Below are 22322 nucleotides of genomic sequence, written 5' to 3' on the forward strand. Positions count from 1 at the left end.
TAGTTCTTACTGTATGTAGAATTTTGGACTTTAGGCAGTGACACCAAAAATGAGTAATGTATTACAAGGAAATGCCCACTGTGATACTGATTTTAAAGTCTGTTTATTGTTTTACAGCATCCAAAAGAGCAGAAGGCACATCACAGAACTTAAAGAAGGCATGGTTCCCTACACTGAAGGGCTCATACTCTAAACACACGATGTAATAAGTGGCTTCCACTGAAAAACCATGCAGGGAGAGTGAAAGGATAGGAGCTTGTAGGATTGCTTATAGAGTAATATACAAGTTAAATGAGTTTCTATAGAAATTTTGTACTGCCGTTACTTAAGAACATAAGAATGGCTATACTGGGTCAGACCAAAGGTCTATTAAGTCCAGTATCCTGTCCTCTGATAGTGGCCAATGGCTGGTCCCCCAAAGGGAATGAACAGACAGGTTATCATAAAGTGATCCATGCCCTGTCACTCAATCCCATCTTCTGGCAAAAAGGGCTAGGGACACCATTCCTGCCCATCCTGCCTAATAGCCATTAATGGACCTAAATAGGGTAGTTATTACCATATGATAGGAGCCTTGTCCAGTGTTTAAAACAAGCCTCTGAGAATGAAGACTTCTGGATTTTTATTTCTAATTCACTATGGGTGGGATCCACAAAGGGATTTACGGGTTGCAATACTGCAATCTACAAAGCCTGAGTTTAGGTGCACAGGCACCTAAGAATGTGATCCACAAAAGCCATTCCATTTGGTGGGGAACTGTCTAAGCTAGCCAATGGGAGATGCTGACCAGAGTGGGTATGTGCTAAGCCCTGCTCCTCTCTGAGATAGGCATCTAAGTCTAGACTGCAGGGGAGGCATCTGGTTCTACTTAGCAATCCACAAATGGGAACCTGCTGGCTAGAATAAAGTGGCTTAGGTTCCTAAGCTGTTTCTTGAGAGGAGTGTGTGCTTCCCACCTTAACTTTTAGCCCAGTAGTTAGAACACTTAAATAGTATGTTCGAGACCCAGGTTCAATTCAATTCCCCCCTTTCCTCCAGAGGAGGTCCAGTGCTCTCACCACTGGGCTAAAAGTTAAGGTGAGCAGAACTGTTCCCTCTAAGCTGTGTGCGTGTGCGCACGCATACAGACCCTAAACCCCGCACACACGTCGAAACACCATGCTCACAAAAATTTGCACAACACAAAAACTTGCACAGAAATTTTTTGCACACATGGCCTGTCAAAAATTAGAGGGAACACTGGTGAGCAGCACTTCCTTCTATGGTCAGATTTTGAATAGGATCCACTCTGGTAAGCAGCCTCTGAGCATGCCTACTGGATTGGGCCCTGCCTGCAAGTTAGGCAGTCAAGTTCCTATCTTCCCCTGGTTCATGAATCCTTCTGGGGTTTAGGGAAGAGACAGGCAGCCAGATGTTTAGAAGAAGGCACATGTGTGTACGTCCAGAGACTGAAACACAGATGCCTAGGGAACTTTTACTTTGAAAACTTAAGTGCCTACGTGGTTTGACAGTAGTTTTGTGGAGTCAAAACAGGAACTTAGGCACCTATGTACCTTTTGTGGATCTGGGCCTATGTGACCATAAGATAGGGTCTAACTGCCCTAAAAACACTGGCAGTAGAAGAATGTAGAGTCCTGCTAGCTCTCAATGTCCTTAAATCAGATGTCATCTGTTCCTCCCTGGTTGCTGACCACAATACTGCCATTTAGTGATTCCATATGTCCCTATTGCTATTTTAATTCTGCCTTTACTTAAGCTCTTCCCTCTTACCCCACTTCTCCCCTCCATTGCTCATTTTCACCTTTTTCCATTATGGCGACAACCTGGGGCTCTACTCGGCCCAGGTGGGCAAAGGGGAAGAAAGGATGGCTTTTGGCTACCTTTGTCATCCTGACGTGATCAGGGCTGCTACAGTTTTCATCTGCTTCCTTTGTCCTTGGACCCATTCTGGCAGCTGCTGTAAGCTACTAATCACTATCCCACTTCTGGGATGTACTTGGACCTCTCCTCAAGATTTCCTGCTCCTTTTTGATTAACGGAATTGGAAAGAGCTTTGTGAGTAATGCCTAAATGGAGGTATGCCTACCTAAGGCAGCAGCATGGGAAGGTACCATTCGCTTGTAAAAGAGGCACTTAAAAGGAGACCAGCCCTGCCACTGCATTGCTGTTGATAAATGCCACGTAATGCACATTGGAAAACATAATCCCATCTATACATATAAAATGATGGGGTCTGCTCCAACCCCTATCCACACCCCTGCCCCCTGACCACCACCCTGAACTCCCCTGCCCTCTGTCCAATGCTCCCTGCCCCTTTACTGCGTTGCCTGGAGTGCCACCCAGCTGGAGCCAGCCACGCCACCACGCAGCACAGAGTATCGGGTCAGGCTGCGGCTCTGCAGCTGCGCTGCCTGGCAAGAGCTCTCAGTCCCACCGCCCAGAGCATTGCGGCCAGTGGCGCAGTTAGCTGAGGCTGTGGGAGAGGGGGAACAGCAGGAGAGGGGCCGAGGACTAGCCTCCCAGGCCAGGAGCTCAGGGGCTGGGCAGGAGGGTCCCGTGGGGTGGATGTGACCTGCGAGCCATAGTTTGCCCACCTCTGTTGTGGATAGTTCTCTTCCAAACATCCATTCAATGTGCAGCGGCAGTCAAAAGAGCAAACAGAATGTGAGGAATCATTAAGAAAGGGATAGATAAGACAGAAAATATCATATTGCCTCTATATAAATCCATGCTGTGTGCAAATGTTCTTGTCCCCATCTGAAAAAAGATATATTGGAATTGGAAAAGGTGCAGAAAAGGGCAACCAAAATTATTAGGAGTCTGGAAAGGCTGCTGTAGGAGGAGAGATTAATAAGACTGGGACTTTTCAGCTTGGAAAAGAGACTACTAAGGGGGAGGATTTGATAGAGGTCTATGAAATCATGACTGGTGCAGAGAAAGTAAAGAAGGAAGTGTTATTTACTCCTCATGACACAAATGAAATTAGGTAGCAGGTTTAAAACAAAAGGAAGTATTTTTTTCACACAATGTACAGTCAACCTGTGGAACTCCTTGCCAGAGGATGTTGTGAAGGCCAAGACTATAACAGGGTTCAGAAAAGAACTAGACTAGTTCATGGATGGACAGGGATGGTGTCCCTAGCCTGTTTGCTTTGATAGGGGATGGATCACCTGTTCTGCTCATTTCCTCTGGGGCACCTGGCATGGGCCATTGTTTGAAGACGGGATACTGGGTTAGATGGACCTTTGGTCTGACCCAGTATGGCCATTCTTATGTTTTTATTGCTGGAATTGAGCAACAAGCCCTAAGATAACACTTGTCTTTAGAATACTACAGCTGTTTAGTTCAACCAGTATTGATTAGTTCAACCAATATGGATTAGAAAATAAAGCTTGGAAGATGTATGAAGAGGAAACAGGTCCTTTCTTTGCTCCTCCTTTCAAGCTGGTGTTGAAATGGTGGATGACAAGTTTATATCAAATCATTAAAAACAAGGCTAGAAAGATACATTATTCATTTTAAAGGCTAGTTAACTGACATGTTCGGCTAAGGGAATTTAGACACTGATTAATAAATTCAGATGTCTGAAGGAGTGAGACAACCACTTTCAGTACTTTTAAAAATTCTCTGTGAAGAGATTAGAATTCTAATAGGGCTGATTGGGAGGGAAGAATAAGAACCACAGTATAGAGAGAGTTCTACAATATGAATACATATCTCCAACTATTAACAGGAGAAAAATGTGTGTCACTAATTTTGGAAGTAGAAGAGCAGCAGAAGCAAGACTTTACAACTATAAGCAATGTATTCCTGAGAGATCCAGTACCTCTTAAGGCAAGTATTAATTGCAAACATGTGTACTTGAGGAGTAAGACAGTTAATTATCTAATGTCTTTCCTTCACATGAATTTGGATAGCTGACTTTACCATTTTATAGACTGGCCAGATGATTTTAGGGAGGGGCATTTGTGACTAAGATATACAAGGGGGTTTTCTGTACTTTTTTCCTTCTTGCCTCCTAACAGCTAAACATTGCTCAAGTGACTCACTTCATGTAACAGAAGTGCTGGCTACATGGATCACAGCAGATGTATAATACAGAAAGTAATGATACCCTAATACTGAGGGATTTATAAGTATACAATATTTTGTCTCTAGCCTATTTGAAGTAGAGAAGCCTTGGAGAACATTTGAGTGTCACTGACATGTCTCCATCTTTGCAGCCCATCGTGACTCATTAGGACACGAAGATTCACGCACTGATGAACTACACAGGATCTGAGTCCTATCCTACTGCAACAAAAATTTCAACATTAAGTTCTAGCCATTCCAAGTGAACAACAAAACAGAGGTAAGGCAAACCATGATCTGTAATATTTAAACAAGTTGTTACTACCTTAACTTGCCTTCGGTATACCTTTTTAATGAGTGGCAGCATAAAAGTGACTGGACACTATAGCAGGAATTTTATCTTGCACTTAATATTTGTTACTCTGGACAGTGAAGGTAGTGTTCAGTAAATAATTCATCACTGTTAAAGGACAGGCTACATTTTTACCTTCACTGAGCCTCCTTGCTTCTGATGATACACAATGTTCAAATGCAATTTCTAGTATCTCTGTAAGATTAGTGATCACTAAGAAGCATATCTACTACTATTCAGCATGGCTAAAGACTGCTGTCCCCTCAAGCACTTGTGGGAAGAGTTTATAAACTAAATGGGTACAATCCTCTGCAGTACAGTTCAAAATGGAACTTAAGTTCAATGCATTTCTCGGGCTGTAATTTGGAATAGCATTTAAAGTTTGATTGTCACAACAGTGCATTCTTTGTGAAACTGTAGCTGCTCCGGATTCAGAGTTTCCTCTGAAAGGCTGAAGTTGTGGATAAGATGTTTAACAGCTGAGGTATTTGACTAAGCCCCCCCCCCCCCACTTTGCTGTTGAGCTTTCAGCACAGCCACCTCCCAGTTTCTTTTTCCAGGATTTAAATCCAAGCACCCCACTCCCTTCCCCCGATATACGCATTCGCGGCGCTCATTTATTCTAGCCTGTCTGGTTGAAGGGACTGCCCACCCCGAGGCCCCCAGTCTGCTGAGTCAGTTTCCTAAATTCACTGTCAGGGAAGCGCGACAGCACCTGGCCGTTGCACATCGATTTGTGGCGCCCTTGCCTTCCTAAGACGCCGTCCTTCGCTGCGTCCCACTCCCAGCTCCGGGAGCGCAGCCGGCCCAGCCAGCGGGGCAGTTAGCTGTGGTTGGGAGCCGACGGGAGGCGTTTGAAATCCGCGAAGGGAAAAGACAAGGGGTGGTTGGTTTCCTGTGGCGCCCAGGGCAGAAGCCGCCGCAGAGCCCCGCGCCTGCAGCCAGGCTCGCCCTCTCCCCAGGGCCGCTCCGCCGCGAGCGGAGGCAGGCGGCACAGGCGCGGGAAAGCGCCTGCCCCAGCCCAGAGGAGAGGGGCGCAGGGTCGCGGCTACCCGCCCTGCCCCTTCAGCGCCCGCCTGGGCTACGCTGCCTCTCCGGGGGCTCTTTGCCCCCGGCCCCCCCACGGCTGCTGCTCGCTGCCCCCTCCCGCGGCTGGGCGTGGGGCCTGAGGCCGCGTCTCCTCCCCCGCCCTCCCGGTGGATCAGTTACACGCAGCTGGCACAGGTGTGGGGCGCCCTTCAGACTCGCTCCAGCGACAAGGGCCAGACGCAGGGAGCAGCAGGGAAACATGCAGCCATCTTGGGCTCAGGCGGACAAAGAGCTGCCTTCTCCACCTCCCGTCCCCTCCCCGCGGGCGCCCCCCGTCTCCCCCCCGCGGCACGAACTAGCCTCGTCACCCTCCCTGGCCAGCCACCCCCCACCTTCTGCCCCCGCTGCTCCTGCAGCGTCGCGTCCGGGCCGCCGCAGCCCGACTCCCAACTAAGCCTTCGCAGCCATTTGCCCAGGCTTTTATAGGCGGCTGGCGTCCAATCATCGGCGAGCGGAATCCCTCTCCGGCCGGTGATGTGAGCCTAGGCCTGTGCGCCTGCGCAGTGAGAGGGCAGCGTGTGTGGGGGGGTGGGAGGGAGGAGTGAAAGGGGAGGAGGGGGAGGAGGGAGCAGCTCACAGGAACCCTCCAAAAAAAAGATGGCGGCGGGCTCGGATCTGCTGGATGAGGTTTTCCTGAACACGGAGGTGGATGAGAAGGTGGTGAGCGACCTGGTGGGCTCCCTGGAGTCCCAGCTGGCGGCCTCCGGTCATCACCACCAGCACCACAAGGCGCAGGAGCCCCTCAGGGCCGCTGGGGGGCTGCTGGGGAACCATGTTGTGAGCAGCAGTAGCAGCAGCAGCAGCCCTAGCCCTAGCCCTGGAGGAGTAGTAGTAGGAGGCAATGCTAATGTCCAAACAGAGAGCAGCAGCAGCAGCAGCAAGATGGGACTCAGTGCCCCAGAGATCACAAAAGCAGGTAACCTGGACAGGGGTGGGGGGCTCTCTGGGAAAGGGGCCTCCCCTCCCCCCACTCCCAAGCTCTGATTGCCTCTCTCCCTTACTGCTTTCCCCCCTTTTCCCTCTCTCCTCCTCCTTGTTGTTGTGGCAAGAACTGGAGTGCAAGGGTGGTATAAATCATATTGGGGAGCGCCCCCCCCACACCAGGCCCTTTAGTATATGTCTGACTGTGCTCCTCTTCCCCCCCCCCTTGCTCCTGGGGTGTAGATGAGGTGTTTCTTGTCATATGGGGGTACTGCCCTCCATGATAGAGCCATATACAGACACTGATGGGTTATCAGTCCCTCTTTTTTTCTTCCCTTGTTGCTGGAGTGTAAAAGGGTACTATTAATCATAAGGGTGGGGGGGAACTAGTGGGGGGTAAGTATCCCTTTGATAATGGCTTTCCCTCAGTTTGTTTGAATGTTCCTCTGCCTTCCCTGTTGCTGGTGTACATTGGATGGTGGGGTTTATTGGGGGGATTCCCACTTAATAATCCCTTCCAATCTCTGAGTGCTCCTTCCCCTCCCCCTTCTCTGTTGCTCAAGTGCAAAGGGGTGTTATTAATCATGACACCCGTTTCCTGTATAGGAGGAAGTGAGGAGGGATTTCATGGGAAAGAAACCCCTAAAAATGCCTCCCTCCATATCTGTCTGGATATTTCCCCTTGCCCCTCTTGTAACAGGAGCTTGGAGGGGGCATTCAACACCTTTCATTCCTCTTTCTCCCTCAAGGGGGTGTTGTGGCAATACAAGGCCCTAGTATTGGGGGGAGGGAGGGGGGGAATTCAGGGCACAACCCCTATCATCCTCCTTAGAAAGTCTTCTCCATATTGATCTGTGAATGTTTGCCCCCTTGATGGAGGAGCTGGGTTAAAAGGGAATTATGTTAATCATAATATTAGATCTCACGTTGAGAATGGGTGGGAGGTTGTTTTTAGGGAAGGGACAAATATCCTGATCTGCCCAGTATCTATCTGTGGCTCTGTTCCCCCCCACCACCCCACTTTTCTCTGCTTCTTGTTGCTGAAATGTAAGAGGATGCTGACCTTAATAATAGTAGGTCTGTAAGGAGAATCTTACAGGAGGGTCCTCTTAGCTACCGAGACACACATTATAAGGGTTATCTGTGACAGCTCCCTTCTCATTTCTCTCTCCTTAATTCAGGACCTGGACTGCCAAGGCTGGTGTTAATCATGATACCAGGCCTCATTAAAGCAGAATGAGGAGGTCTCAGGGCAGGAGGCCACATTGTAGTTTCCTCAATGCCCAAGTCTGTTTTCTCCTCATATTTTTCTTTATGGTTGTGGGAGCTTGAGGCACAGAATCACAACAGCAGGCCCCGGTATGGACAAAGTCCTCTTATGGCAACTTTTTCTTTGTCAGATTGACAGCTCTCATCCCCTGCTTTTTACATTGTTGTTGTACTAGTTGAACTGCATGGTACTACTAGGTCCTGTTATAGGAGATGAAAGGATTGGGGGTAGAGTGTGCAAGGTATAGAGGGTACAGGGAGAACTCTTTATTGATGTCTTCCCCACTCTTTTTTTTTTTCCTCCTCCACCCCCCCTCACCCCCCTGTCTAGTTGCAGGAACTGGAATGCAAAAGATGTTGTTAAACATAATGTCAGGCCTGGAATGGGGGAGAGAAGGAAGTGTAGGGAAAAGAAGCACCTTAAACCCCCTTTAGTGTCCAGATCTTATCTTGTTGTGTGTCTATCTTCCTTTTTTCTCTTGTTTTAGTGGGTTCAAGGGGGTGCTAAAATTAATATCACTGCTGCCAGGTGTCAGTATGGGGGATAAATGGGCCTCAGGGTAATCTCTCTACACAGAGGAAGAGGATTTGTATTTTCAACCCCTTTTTTCTTGCCTCATTGCAGGCAGTATGGGGTGTGTGTATGTGGGGGGAAGGGGGTGAAGAAGGATTTGGAGGGCAGAGGAGCACATTCCCTCTACATTTGTTTTCCCCTCCTGCACATTCTCTCCTTTGAACCTTGTTGTTGTTGTTTCAGGAGCTGGAGGAGTGCAAGGGGGCGTTATTAATCATAACACCAGGTCCCAGAGTTCAGCTCTGGATGGAGTCACTACAGCTAGCACCACCACCACCACAACAGCAGCAGGCGGATCTGAAGCTGCTGCTGCTCCAGGGACCCTCAGTCAAGGCAAATCAGTGGTTATCAGTACCATGGCAACTGCCTTATCCACCAGGAATGGCAAAATTGGGACCACAACGGTGCAAACTTTGAATGGGAGTAACGTCGTGATGAACTCTCATCATTCGGGAAGTGCTGCTTTCTCTGGGACTCCTGCAACTGCTAATCCTGCTGCTGCACCTGCTGTTGCCCCTCTAGTTAACAATGGACCTGGATCTGTGGGGAAAGGAAATACAGTTAATGCTGTTTTGCCATCAGCTTCTAACACTGTCATCCAGACTTCTTTCCTCAGCACTGCTGTGTCCTCTGCCTCATCCCCATCACCCACAGTAATCTCTTCGCAACCGCCACCAAGCATTGTAGGTGGGGGGCCTACTGTAGCACTGGTGAGGCCACCAATTCACACAGCAGGACCCACGGTTGCTGCAGCTGCTGCAGCCACCCAGAACGGGAGCAATACTGTGATCAATTCAGCCATTGGTGTGGGGAGTTTTCCTGCTGTTGCTGCAGTCACTGTGGGTTCTGGAGTTTCCCTCCAAACATCACTTGTGAACAGCCAGCCTGGTTCCAGTGTGCCGGCAGCACCCACCACACAGGTCATCAAATCAGAGTCTCCTAAAACTATAGGGCATGCAGTATCCCAGCAGCAGACACTAGTTGCTAGTGGCCAGCCCAGTACTACAGGGGGTAACATGATAATTGGGCAAACTATGCAAGCTGGGCTTTCCAATGTGGCCCCCAATCCCGGTGGGATACCTCCTGCAGCTCCTGGTACCCCTACAGGAATGGCTAAGGGCACTACCAGTACAGTGGCACAAAGTCTGCCAAGGACTCCAACAGCAACTACAAGTGGTATCAGAGCAACTTTGACTCCTACAGTTTTAGCACCTCGTCTGCCTCAGGCACCTCAGAATCCAACTAATATTCAGAACTTTCAGTTACCACCAGGTAAGTAAAGACTAGAGATTTTTAATTTGTGGCTGTATATGTTGTTGAGAGGAAGATGAATGACTAATATATCTAGATTTAGTTGTAAATCATGGGGAAGTTCTTATTCCAGATATCACTTGTGTTTTGGACAGTGGCATGGGATGTTTCATGATTTTTATCCTATTTCAGGTGACAAAGGCATGTTGACAGAATTATTTTAGAAATCTTACTATTGTTTAGATTTTCCTTTTTACTAAAGTGCAGGTGTGAACAAAGGTGCAAACCTACACAAATGCTATTGTAATGCACCGTGCGGTTTCATTTTCACATGATGCATTTTGACTTTAAAGCATTTTTGTCAGTAATTCATATAATCTAGCATGCTGCTCTTTTCCCTGTCCCTGCATGCCCCCCTGTACCATACAAGGATCATTGCTTGGTAGTGCAGCAGCAGGTACAGCATAAGGAGAGAAGCTGCCTTCTTTTACCATAAATACATTAAAATAATATTAGAAATCTGAGTTATGCTTTCAAATTTGAAGCTCATGATGATCTTTTATCACTGGACTACAGTACAGAGGCAATCATACTCTGTCCTTACCTTACCCTGTTGTGTGTAGGGTTGCAGCTCCTGTAGTAACTAACATCACGCTTAGTCAGGGAACCAAGCCCTAGACCAGTAGGGAGTGAGTTAAAGGCAGAATAAAAAACCCTTATGTTCTGAGAACTGGTCTATGCTCTGTCAAATATCCTTGATTATTATTTTTTTTTGTCATTTTGGTAGGTGATCTTACTATACAAAGAACAGCCAATTAAATTTTATTACTACCTAATGAAATCAATGGTGTGCATATGCAATTCATTTCAATAGGTCTTAGAACAGTAAAAATGATATCTGTTGAAACTACTACCCAACCTTAGACTGATGCATTATCCCATAAGATACCAGCAACCATATCTTACTGTACACTATATTTATGTATAATACTTCATTTACAATATGTGACACTGCATGGTTCCGTGAAGTCTGTCAAACATTCTGTATATTTAAATCACAATTGGGATATTAAAAATCTACATTTTTTTCTTGCATAGAAAGATATTGCCTGGCAAGAATAATGCATATGCTGAAGTTTCAAAACTGTTTTTAAATTTATCAAAATTTTAATCCTGAAATCCCTGTTTTTAAGTTGGAGCCTGTTTAAAAAACAAAAAAACCACTAAACTAAAAATGTCATACTTTCCAGGATTTTAAGATGTTCTCTTGCTCCAATATTAATCAAATTGCCCTTATGGTTTGCAGTTGATGTTAGTAAAATTTAGGTATATCGCTCCATAGTGGCAATATGGCAATACTACATAGTATAACTAATTATGGAAGATATTGACTGGACATGATCAGCCAGTTTCTAATAAAAATATTAGTGGTTTAAAAACACTTTATCAACTTACTAAAATATGCCCCGTTTATCAACAAGGGCCCCAATCATTAGGGCTTGAGCATGCCTAACTTACTCCTATGCATGGTCCCAGTGAAACAAAGTAGGGCTTTGCAGGATCTAACCTTTCATTTTTAGGACTAAGTCCTTTAAATTTAAAAAAGATCTAAAATTTTTTTTAAATGGTTGTGATATTAGAGACTATTGAGAGGTGAGGCAATTATATTTTTAGGTATAAAGTTTCAACAGAACTCAGTTCCCACTTAAGCACTTAAATGAAATGGCCACATTTTCACAAGAGCTCAGTGCTCAGCAGCTTCTATAGAGCACGGTGGGAACTGCTAGATGCTGCTGCTGGATACTGTTTTGAAAATCTGGTCGCTGTTACGGATGCGGAGTACTTCAGAAAATCTAGCCCTAGATGTTTAGGCTTCTCCCTCTCTTCCTCCATTTATACTTATAAGTGCCATTAACTTTAATACGGTTTACATTCATGTATGAGGGGAGAGTAGGCTACTATACAAAAACATAATGAATTAATTGCATTTCAAAGTACAACACAGTGACCAAATTTTCAAAGGAAGTTTTCCCCATCTCTAAAGTTGCACCAGCAAAGTTTGTACATCCAAGTTTTTGCATGTACAAAACCTCAAATAAGTCTCTGCAAGCAATATTTGCATGTAAAAATTGGAGAGCTGTATGCTAATACAGTTTGCTCATGCAAATCTGAGGAATTTATGCATGATATAACTAGAGAACAAAAACTGCATGTGCAAACTGTGTGCACAGAGTAACAACAATTTAGCATCCACTTCTGAAAGAATTGCCTATTGTGTAGCACAGTGGCTCTCAACCTTTCCAGACTACTGTACCCCTTTCAGGAGTCTAATTTGTTTTGCGTACCCCATAGTTTCACCTCACTTAAACTATTTGCCAACAAAATCAGATACAAAAATACTAACGTGTTACAGCACACTATGACTGAAAAATTGCTTCTTTTCTTCTTTTTACTATATAATTATAAAATCAACTGGAATATAAATATTGTACTTACATTTCAGTGTATACTATATATAGCAATATAAACAAGTTATTGTATGAAATTTTAGTTTTTACTCACTTCACTAGTGCTTTTTATGTAGGCTTTTGTAAAACCAAGCAAATAGGTAGATGAGTTGATGTACCCCCTGGAAGACCTCTACGTACCCCCGGGGCACACATACCCCTGGCTGAGAACCACTGGTATAGCATATGTTCCGTATTTATTTTCCAAACAAAAATAAACTAGTTGTTTAATTTCCAGGCTCCACCCCCACATGTCCAATTACTATTCCACATAAATGACACTGAATATAAAAATGTCAATATTTTTATTAACCTGGTGTCAAGTATCAGAAGGTAGCCCTGTTAGTCTGTATCCACAAAAACAACAAGGAGTCCGATGGCACCTTAAAGACTTTAAGGTGCTACCAGACTCCTTGTTGTTTTTATTAACCTGGGTTTTCACAATGCTTGTCTTTTTAAAAAAAAAAAAAAAAAAAAAGTGTTTTTGAGGTAGTCTACCTTTACCTTTTAAAACAGTTTAGTTGATTTCCACTTAAAATATATTGCTTTTAGAGTGTCACCTTAATGGTGTATGCTGTATCAATTTTTAGCTAGCTAGAATTTAAATGGCCAAATTAGAAATGTGTGAAAGCAGGGAGATTAATTGTTGCGGTGCTATTGGATTCTGCCACATTCTTAATTGTTTTCCTCCTCCCCAGAGAAAAAAGGTTATCAACATTTGTTTTGGTTAATAATGGCTTCATTTCTGTTTTACCAAAATCTTAGGAGGGTGGGAGAAGTGTGTGTGTATCTGCACTTTGTCTTTTATGTAGCAGCCCAGATTTAGAACTTGTCGCCTGAACATTTGGAGCAGTGCTATAAAATTCCAAAAATTGCATAAAAGACCATCTTTTTGGCTTTAGCAGAGATGCTGGAAATACTCTTGAATTGACTTTAGCAAGGATGATTCTGTCAAATATGCAAGGAGTTTATTTAAAGATGACTTATTTTGATTTATAGTGCATTTTATGAAGTTGTGTTAGGTTTTTAACTACTTGCATTGTTCTGAAGTAAATAGTGTGAGGAGATCTTTTATGCACTCATCTGGTAATAGCTGGGACAATTGATATTAAAACATGACATTTGGCAGTTGTTTCAGATACACAGAAAAGTATCTTGGTTTCTCATAGATGGAACAGAAGTTTGCAAGTAGAAGAGAACTATGCAGCATACATGAGATAGTAAAAAGTGACCAGAAGTCATAATTGGCATGTGCTGCAAATGTTTTTTTAATGATTTTCACACTTCTGTACATTTGATTTTTCCCCCCGAAAAAGTTAGTTTTTGGATTAGCAAAGCAGTATTTTCAATTGCAGTGATATATAACAGGTTCTCAAAACGAGCCACAACTGAAATCTGCAATCTACTTACCATAACTGTATTGTCAGCCTCGAGAATTTAACAAAAGACGAAACAGGTTTCTCTGATCACAGGTATATTATACCGTTACTCTGTTCTGCTATTTTCTTATGAAAAGGCATTCTAATGAATTGTCTTAGGCTAAGTCTACAGTATGAGCTAGGGGGTGTGGTTCCCAGCTCACACGTACATAGGCGCAGTAGCTCAGTGACAGCTGGCACTGGTGTAATAAATGGAAGTGTAGCTGCGGTAGCATGGGCAGTAGCAGCGATGGCACAGTTTAGCCATGCTGAGTATGTATTCGGAGGGTTCAGACAGGTCTGTGCACAGCACAGCTAAGCCGTGCTCCTGCTGCCCATTCTGCCACGGCTACGCTACTATTTATATTTCAGCTAGCTCTCATTGAGCTACCATGAGTATGTCTAGATGAGCTGGGAATCACAGCCTCGCTTGTAGTGTAGACCGAACCGAAGAAGTCTGCTAAAAGGTACGCAGCGTAGTGGAGGGGGAAAGTACTATATGCATATATTGAATTAAACAGTAAAGAGCTGGTAGATCTGGGGAGTTTTCCCCCTGTCTCCCCCCCCCAGCCTAGGCAAAAGTGAAATATAGACACCCCCCCTTTTTTTTTCTTTTGAGTAAGTTTTAGTACTTATGACAATTGCTGAGGACTTTCCTCCTTGTCCACAGAATAGTACAGCAAAATGTAGTGATCGTTAAAGCTTCCCTACACACCAATCTGGAGGGATCGCCTCTAGGTGATGGAGGAGGGGTAGATCATTCTCTGTGCCCGTTTAATCCTCTGTACTTCTGGCTGAGACTGCCAACAAGGATATCACAGTTGTCCACTAGTCACTGAACTGATGCCACAAATTAATTTTTATATGGGTCATAGAACAACCATCAGATGGTAATGGTAGAGGGTCTCTACTGCTTTACTCCTCCCTCAGTATTTCCTAGCATCTGCTAGTAGTTGGGTGTGGGAAATGGGGACACAAGTGTATTGTATTCTAGCACCTAGCTTCTGGGTTTTTTGGGGTCCTCATACGCTATGAATAACTCCAGTGGCTGCCACCTCTCATAGCTTTCCCAAGCAATAGCAGCATGAAACTGACGTGATTTGAAGAGTTTCATTGTTGTGGGGTTCTGAGCAGCAGTAGTAAAAATGACCAATGTTAATTTCATGCTGCTGCTACTAGGTAGAACTATAGCTCCAGTGCTTCCACTGGCACCTATGTAATCTGTATACTGAAGAGGACAACATTATCCATTTATATTTGTCTCACATTTGGACGGTTTTCTTCACGACCATAGAGGCTGGATACTTAATTTGTTTTAAATGGAGGTTTAAATTCTACAGAAATGTATGGGTTTTGGCTCTGTCACTTGCTGGAGGAGGATTCTTACTCTTCTTGTTTTTTGTTTTGTTGTTTTTTCCAAACTCTGCTTATTGTGGTCCCATTTAGAAAAGTACTTTATGCCTCACCTTAAGCATATACTCAAGTCTCATTGACTTGAATGGTGATGCTTTCCTGAATTGGAGCCATTTAAAAACAGTTTGCACACCTGTAGTGTGTATTTTTTTTTTTGACAAACAGTCTTCTGTGTATTTAAAAATCCAAACGTTTGTCACCAAAAATCAGCTAGGAATGTCACAATAATTAAGTCATAAAATTGGCATGAAGGCACAGAGATAGACTTTGGTCCCAATCCTGCAAACAGTTTATGTACATGTAATCGTACTCAGATGAATGGTCCCACTGACTTCAGTAAAGATATGTATCTACTAATGCTTTTCCAGGATTGGCATCCTAGACTAGTAAGCATAAGAGGGTGGAAAGAAAAAAGGGAAAGCTAACAGATTTTGAATAAAACAATTTAAATAGTTTTTTCCATTGTAAAGCTCTGATATTTGTTATAGCTGATATTTGTTATTGCTTTTTGGGTCCATTCTCCTTTTTTCAAGTAGGCATCTCTGAAATGCTTAATTGTATATTTAAGTTTCTGTGAATGTGAATACACATGTGAAAACTTGCTGACTTTCAGGTGGAAAGATACATGCAAAGTATCTGAGGGAAGAATGCTAAATATTGAAATATATCTCCAGTTCTAATTCCCACCAACTTGTGAGCAAGTCCAAATGTTTTCACCTGCTTGCAGCTTTTGTCTACTACACTACAGCCTACCAGTGTTATGCCTGCTAACTGTTAGCATGGCCATATTTTTTGTGTGTGGGTTTTTTTTTAAAAAAAGGTGTCTAACAAGCAAGGATAAAAGCAGCTTACTGTAGTACTTTTCACTTTCAAAGCATATTACAAATGTTAATCCTTTCACAACCCCTGTGTGGTTGGAAAGTAAGTGTATTACCTCAACTTGAAAGCTGGGGAAACTGAGGGAGAAAAGTTGTGACTTTCCCATGGCTGGGGGTGGGAGCGGGGGTCGGCGATGTCAATGTCAAAGCCAAAATTAAAACTTGGAAGTTCTGTGCTCAGATCACTGGATGATATCTGTTTCCAAAAGAGAAAATTATGGATTTCCTCTGTTCTACATTTAAAAGGGTTGGGGGAAAACGGCTCAAATTATTTTCTCAGCAAAAGGAACATTTTGCTTGATTTGAAATGTCTTTTTATATGTAGATCCATCAGGTTTACCATATATTTCAAGACTAAGGGGGGAAAAAGAACTTTATAGACTTGTTAAAATGTGATAAGGTTATCATAATTTTATTATATTTTAAGTTTTGCCCAATAAGAACTTAAGGTTGAGAGGGTGATTATTTATTTTAAAACAGCATATGATGAGGCAGAGCAATAAATTGTTTTACATGGCCAGTAAAATACAAATTGACACTTTCAGTGACCAGGCTTTATAGGGAGTATAATTGTGATTCTTCAAAACTCACTTGTTGAAAGCATTTTGTTATCTTGAGCTGTATACAGTTCCATTTTAGGGTTAGAGTAGTTATGCAAAAATTTGTATTCATGCCAGTCTTCATAACAAATTCAGATTTTTTTTTTTTAAAATGCTTAATTTTGGTTGAGGTTTGGTGTTTTGGGGATTACTTACCCCTTCAGTTTAAGGGCCATGCAGATGCGTATGATCAAGGCAGTGGCCCAAAAGCTGTGGATATGGGTTAGTTGCTGCTTCTGAGGTATTCTGCACACCACTGCTAGTACAGGAACTGTCCAACACAGTGTGTTTACTCAATGAGTCACCATAATTTTCTATTTCCATGAATCTAAGTGGGCCACTTCTGAAAGGCACTGAAATTATTTTGGCCTGGGGACCAAAATTTTGGATGCTTCTCTCAACTTGAGTTCACAACTTAGCTGCAGTACTCTATTTTAGCTAAGCTGGCAATGGAAAATGTAAATGTCAGCACTTCATATTAATCGGAAAAAATGTGCATTGGTCAACCAACATGGTGATAAGACAAGTCAGTTATTACAAAACACCCTTGAGATTGCTTTGCTTTTTTGAGTATTTTGATCACCTTCAGTTATAATTACCAAAAAGTGCTGCTTTCGATGCTTGTAAATAAAATTTTAAAGGAGGTTTTTTTTGGTTGCCTGGGCTATATATAGAATTCATTTCAAATAAAGACCCAGAATGCCTCTTTACACTACTTGACGTTTTTATTAAAAATATTTTAATGTGAAAAGGGGTTAGGTTAAAATACTCTTGGCAGTGTTAGTCACCAGGGGTCAAACTCAGCCTTGGGTGGGTAGGCATATCTCTATTTGCCCATGTCTGAATTTGATCAATATTGTTTGATATTGAGACACTCAGTTACAAAGTTATTTGTCAGTCATGCTAATTACTTTTTCAAGAACAAAATATAAACTAACTGAAGATATAACATTCTAGAAACAGTTGGTCACTTGAAAATAAATATAGGAAAACATTTTTTACTACTGACCTTAGTAGTGGAGAAAATATCTTTTGACAGTCTTTATCAGCTAAAACACCTGATATTATCAACTGTAAAGATTCTGTGTATGGTCAGGTGTGTACCCCTGCTCCTGATGGAACCTCTGCGGTGTCAATAGTGTTTACCTGTGGCCACATGGGTACCCTTGTGCCAGTCACTTGTGGAATGAGGACCTCAGTGAACACTGGTGAAATGAGGATGCAGTTGAAATAGCCTCCCTTCTTCTGAATAATTTCCTTCCCTGATGCACGTCTTAAATCAAAACTAGGAATCCGTTCTAATATCTGACCTAAGTTCCCTCTAAGCTGTGTGGCTGCGCAGCTGCCTATTAAGCCCCGCTCAAGGCTGTAGTGGGGAGAGATGCCTCTCCCCCAGCACAGACCTGCCGTGGTGGGGAGAGGTGCCTGCATGGACTAGCCCTGGACTTGGTGTGGCTGAGGGAGAGGAGCCCAGCTCCCTTGGCCCAGCCCAGCTCTGCTGGAGCTTTCGCAGCAGGGAAGAGGTGCCTTTCCCCCAGCCCCAAGCTACTGCAGTGTGAGAGGGCTGGGGGGAGTCATCTCTTCCCACCGGAGCAGCCTGCACCCCAACCCCTCATCTCCGGTCCCACTCCAGAGTCTGCACCTCCCATACCCCAACCCTCTGCCCCAGCCCTGAGCCCCCTCCCACACTCAGAACGCCTCAGCCCCACCCTCAGTCACACATCACCTCCATATTGGTGCACATAACAAAATTCATTCCGCACATGGGTGTGTAAAATTAGAGGGAATACTGTATCTGACCCCTGTTACTGAACCTTTAGAGTGCTAATGCTCTACATGATATGTACATGGGTTTAATTAATTTTTTTTAAACTGATTTAGATCTTTTCTAAATATCAAAAGTTGTACTTTATACCAGTACAGTAAAGTAGTACAGCCTCCCTAGTGAGGGGCACTGTAAACCTAATTCCCGTAAGGGAACGTGATGGGACCTATTATCTATACTATTGGTAAGATACATTTTATGGTATAACTATATCCACAGTAGGGATTGTACCAGTATAACTATTCTTGTTTTTTATTTATTTTTTAAATCACACACTTAAATAGTTTGATTATACCAGTATGAAAACTCTGCAAACCAGGCTTTAGCAAAATCAGTGCAAGATGCTGTGTGGACATATTTATTTTGGTTAAGACTTAACCTACGCTGGAATAAATTGAAATAACTGTTCACACAGCCTTTCACACTGGTTTAACTAAATATGTTTAAAATGACACACTTAGCTAAACTGGTAAAATTTTCTCATGTGTATACAAATTCTTTCTTTGACTAGCTCTATATGCTAAATGTTTTTTTACTGGAAAATACTAATTGATTTGAACTCAGATGGGATTGAAACATATAGATCCCAAACCTGCAAGGGATTGAAATCTATAGATCCCAATCCTGCAAAGAGATTTGCACAGAATGCTCCCTGTACTCTCCCACAGCCCCTCTGAAGGCAGTGTACAAATATAGAGTAAAAGACTGTTCCTGCCTATGTAATGCTGTCAGGTTAAAATCATAATTTTAAAAGATCAGCCTCCTTATCTGTATTACAGATGACTAGTAGATTATTTACATTTGAATGTAAAGGGTGTCTTTATTATTAATTTATTGGATTTTGATCATCTTGGGCAAACAAGTCAGTGTCACTTTTTGTTTCTGTTCTTTCACTTTCTGGTAAGCTGGCATTAGCATAGTTCTGCAATAGGTTAACGCTGTAGGGATGTGTTCAAATAAAGTTCTTCTGGGCGAGACTGTATTTACTCTTTGTGGAGTATCTAGCACAATGAGGCTGGGATCCTGATTTGGGTCTTTATGTAGTTCTGAACCACAAGTAAATCCAAGCAAATAACCAAAGGTAGAAAATTATATCAGTGACACTAGGTAATTTTTTCAAATAAAGAACCAAAAATGTATATTTTGAACATCATCTACCTGGCAATCTCCCTTTTAACTTTACAGCATTGGTTCTTGACAAAGTGTTGCTGAGAAACATTTTCAGTGATACATTGTACCGAACAAAACAAGCTCTCTCTTGAATTTGTATTATGTAAGAAGTTTGTATTATTTTAAAACACTGTCATGCTTTGTATGGAAGAGTTCATATGGATTCATAGATATAAGGCTGTCCTCGGGAGCGAAAAAATCTTTCTGCGTTTATAGGTGAAACTGCTTTATATCGAACGTGCTTTGGCCTCGAGCATTTCCGTTAATAGTCCCTTCCCGCTCCCTGACTGACCCCTCAGAACCCCTGACCTATCCAACTCCCCCGCCACCTCTCCCTGTCCCCTGACTACCCCGACCCCTATCCACACCCCCGCCCCCTGACAGGCCCCCCGGGACTCCCACGCCTTTTACAATGTCTCCGTCCCCTGACTGCCCCGCCCCCAGAACCTCCGAACATCCAGCCGCCCCCATGCTCCCTGTCCCCTGACCACCCCCTGAGACCCTCTGCCCCTTATCCAACCCCTCAGCCACGGCCCGGCACCTTTAACATGCAGCTTAGAGCAGCGTCTCGGAGCCTGACATGCTGATCCGCCGAAGCGCACAGCTCCACCCCCCAGAGCACGGCTTTACCGCATTATATCCAAATTCTTGTTATATTGGGTCATGTTATATCTGGGTAGAGGTGTAGTTTATTCTTCTAGTAAGAGCAGTCTATATAACTTTTAAACATTACTGTCCTAATATACGCCCTTGTGAGTTGCTGAATTATGAAACACATAGCATCAGTTTATTATATAGAATTAAAAGTATGCTAGGTACTGTACAGACAGCTAAAATAATATTATCCTTGTCCCATAGTGCAATGTTTCCTAAATGGTGGGACCTGACCTACCAGTGGGTCGTAGGAAGGTTCTAGGTGGGTTGCCATGTGTAGGGCTGGATTAACCTATCACTAGGCCCTAGGCAAACATCCACTTCTCTTGATGAGGCCTGGAAAGGTGATTGGGGATGGGGGTGGAGTGGTTGGAGAGCAAGCTTACCCCACAGCAGCAGCTTCAGTGCCATTGGGCACTCTGGGCGTTGAGATCTGTGGCACAGAGTTGCGTAACCAGTCAGGTTTGTACTGGCTGCCCCTCTATCACACAGAGATGACCTCATATGCCCAGGAGTGGGCAGCCAGCCTCATGGGACGGGAGCCATCGCTGCAGGTTGAGTGGAGGGTGGGCTCCCTCTCTGCCCCCACCCTGCCCTGGGGGCCTTTCCTTTACACTGGGCTGGGATTAGGGTTTTGGTTCTGGGATGAAAGGTGCACATATGTAATGGTGGGTTGCAAAAAGAGAGAAAATACAATTGGTGGGTCACCTTAGTAAAATGTTTGGGAATCACAGCCATAGGGCATACCATCTAAATATCAGTGTAGAAAGAAAGGCTAGGTGATGGGACACAAACAAAAAGCAGGTTTCAGAGTAGCAGCCATGTTAGTCTCTAAGGTGTCACAAACAAAAAGCAGATGACTGAACAACAACATTTAACATTTGAAAAGTAACTATTAATAATCCAGTGTATGTATTTCCGTGAAGAAAAGCTAGGACCGGTGAACCTCTTAGAGGAAATATATTTTCAGGGAGGACTTGAAAGAAATGAGGGTGGGTCATGGTGGACGTGATCAAAGAGGGTGTTCCAGTCATAAGGAGCAGAACGGAACAAATCGCAGTGACAGGGAAGAGGAAAATCTAAAGAGGGTGATTAGTAGAGTGTTTTAGAAAAAAGGATGAAGTGATAAAAATAAAACCCCAGAGGAAGGAGAAGTTGCGCAGCACATTGTAGAAGTACTAGGAGCTCAAATTTGGTGCAGTGGTGGTTACTTTCTAATAAAGATATACACTGACACACACATAGGTCCTAGCACAGAACCAAAAAGGGATCCTGTCCATGCAATATGTGTCATTCTCAAGTATTTTGTCTTGTTCCTCTCTTTCTAGTACGCAGCTACTTCTCTTTTTCCATGGTCCCTTTTAAAAAAAAGAAAAAACTAAGTCTTATTACTTGTTACCCCACATTGTTCCCTTGTTAAATCTAGGTTTAAAAAAAAACTTTTTAAGGTTTCTTAACTGATGAGTTGTTAGAATGAGAAACATTTACAGAAGTGGAGAGATTTTATGTTTTTGGTGAGGGTTTTTTTTCCTTTATTAAAATTAGTGCTGTTTGAAAAAGAGATGGTACTGAATAATGTTGCTGTTATGAAAAAGACATGTTTGTATCATGTCCATGTGCTAGTTTAATTTTACTTCTAATTGCAGAGGGCCTTTTGGTTTCTCTTGTATCTGAACTTCCAGGAGCAGTATAGTGCTGTAAATCTCTAAAATAGGAAATTCTGTGCCTACCTAGGGAACTCGAGGCGGGAAAAAAACCTCAGTGGTGCCACCACTGGTTCAGCTATGTATTGGCACGGTGGTAAAAGTGCCACAAGTCAGAGGAATCTTTCTGCATTATGGCTCCTGCCACTGCAACGGAACAAGTAGCACTAGTGGAAATTTTTCCTAAGACTCTCTAATGTAGACAAGACTTCAGCATGGAATGAAAACTAGCTGGTTTGCAAAACCACAAGTGCAATTTAACATATTAAAAAAATTGGTGACCCACTTGTGAACTTAATTCTTCCTTCCTCAAAAAAAATTAGATTCATATACCACTGGGCCATATTCCCTCATGTAACTCTTTTGAAGTTAGTGGCATTACACCAGGGATAAATTTAATCCACTTTGTTTATTGAGATCAAAATTATTGAAGAAAAATTTGGTTTACTACTTGATGTTGCAAAAAGAAAAGGAGTACTTGTGGCACCTTAGAGACTAACCAATTTATTAGAGCATAAGCTTTCATGAGCTACAGCTCACTTCATCAGATGCATGCAGTGGAAAATACAGTGGGGAGATTTTATATACACAGAGAACATGAAACAATGGATGTTACCATACACACTGT

The 22322-nt window shown here is 43.3% G+C and overlaps 1 protein-coding gene across 3 annotated transcripts in view; it reads left to right on the plus strand.

Annotated features, from left to right (window-relative positions):
• The first annotated feature begins 6070 nt into the window (after positions 1 to 6070).
• The window catches only part of TAF4 (TATA-box binding protein associated factor 4), a 66062-nt gene continuing 49810 nt past the window's right edge, over positions 6071 to 22322 (plus strand). For all 3 annotated transcript variants that reach the window (XM_073309179.2, XM_073309180.2, XM_073309181.2), the window contains exons 1-2: positions 6071 to 6428; positions 8460 to 9548. In XM_073309179.2, coding sequence (XP_073165280.1) covers positions 6110 to 6428; positions 8460 to 9548 — 1408 coding nt within the window. In that variant the 5' untranslated portion in view covers positions 6071 to 6109. The remainder of the gene's footprint in view (positions 6429 to 8459; positions 9549 to 22322) is intronic.

This window comes from Lepidochelys kempii, chromosome 13 (genome assembly GCF_965140285.1).
Source record: "Lepidochelys kempii isolate rLepKem1 chromosome 13, rLepKem1.hap1, whole genome shotgun sequence".
NCBI lineage: Eukaryota > Metazoa > Chordata > Testudines > Cheloniidae > Lepidochelys > Lepidochelys kempii.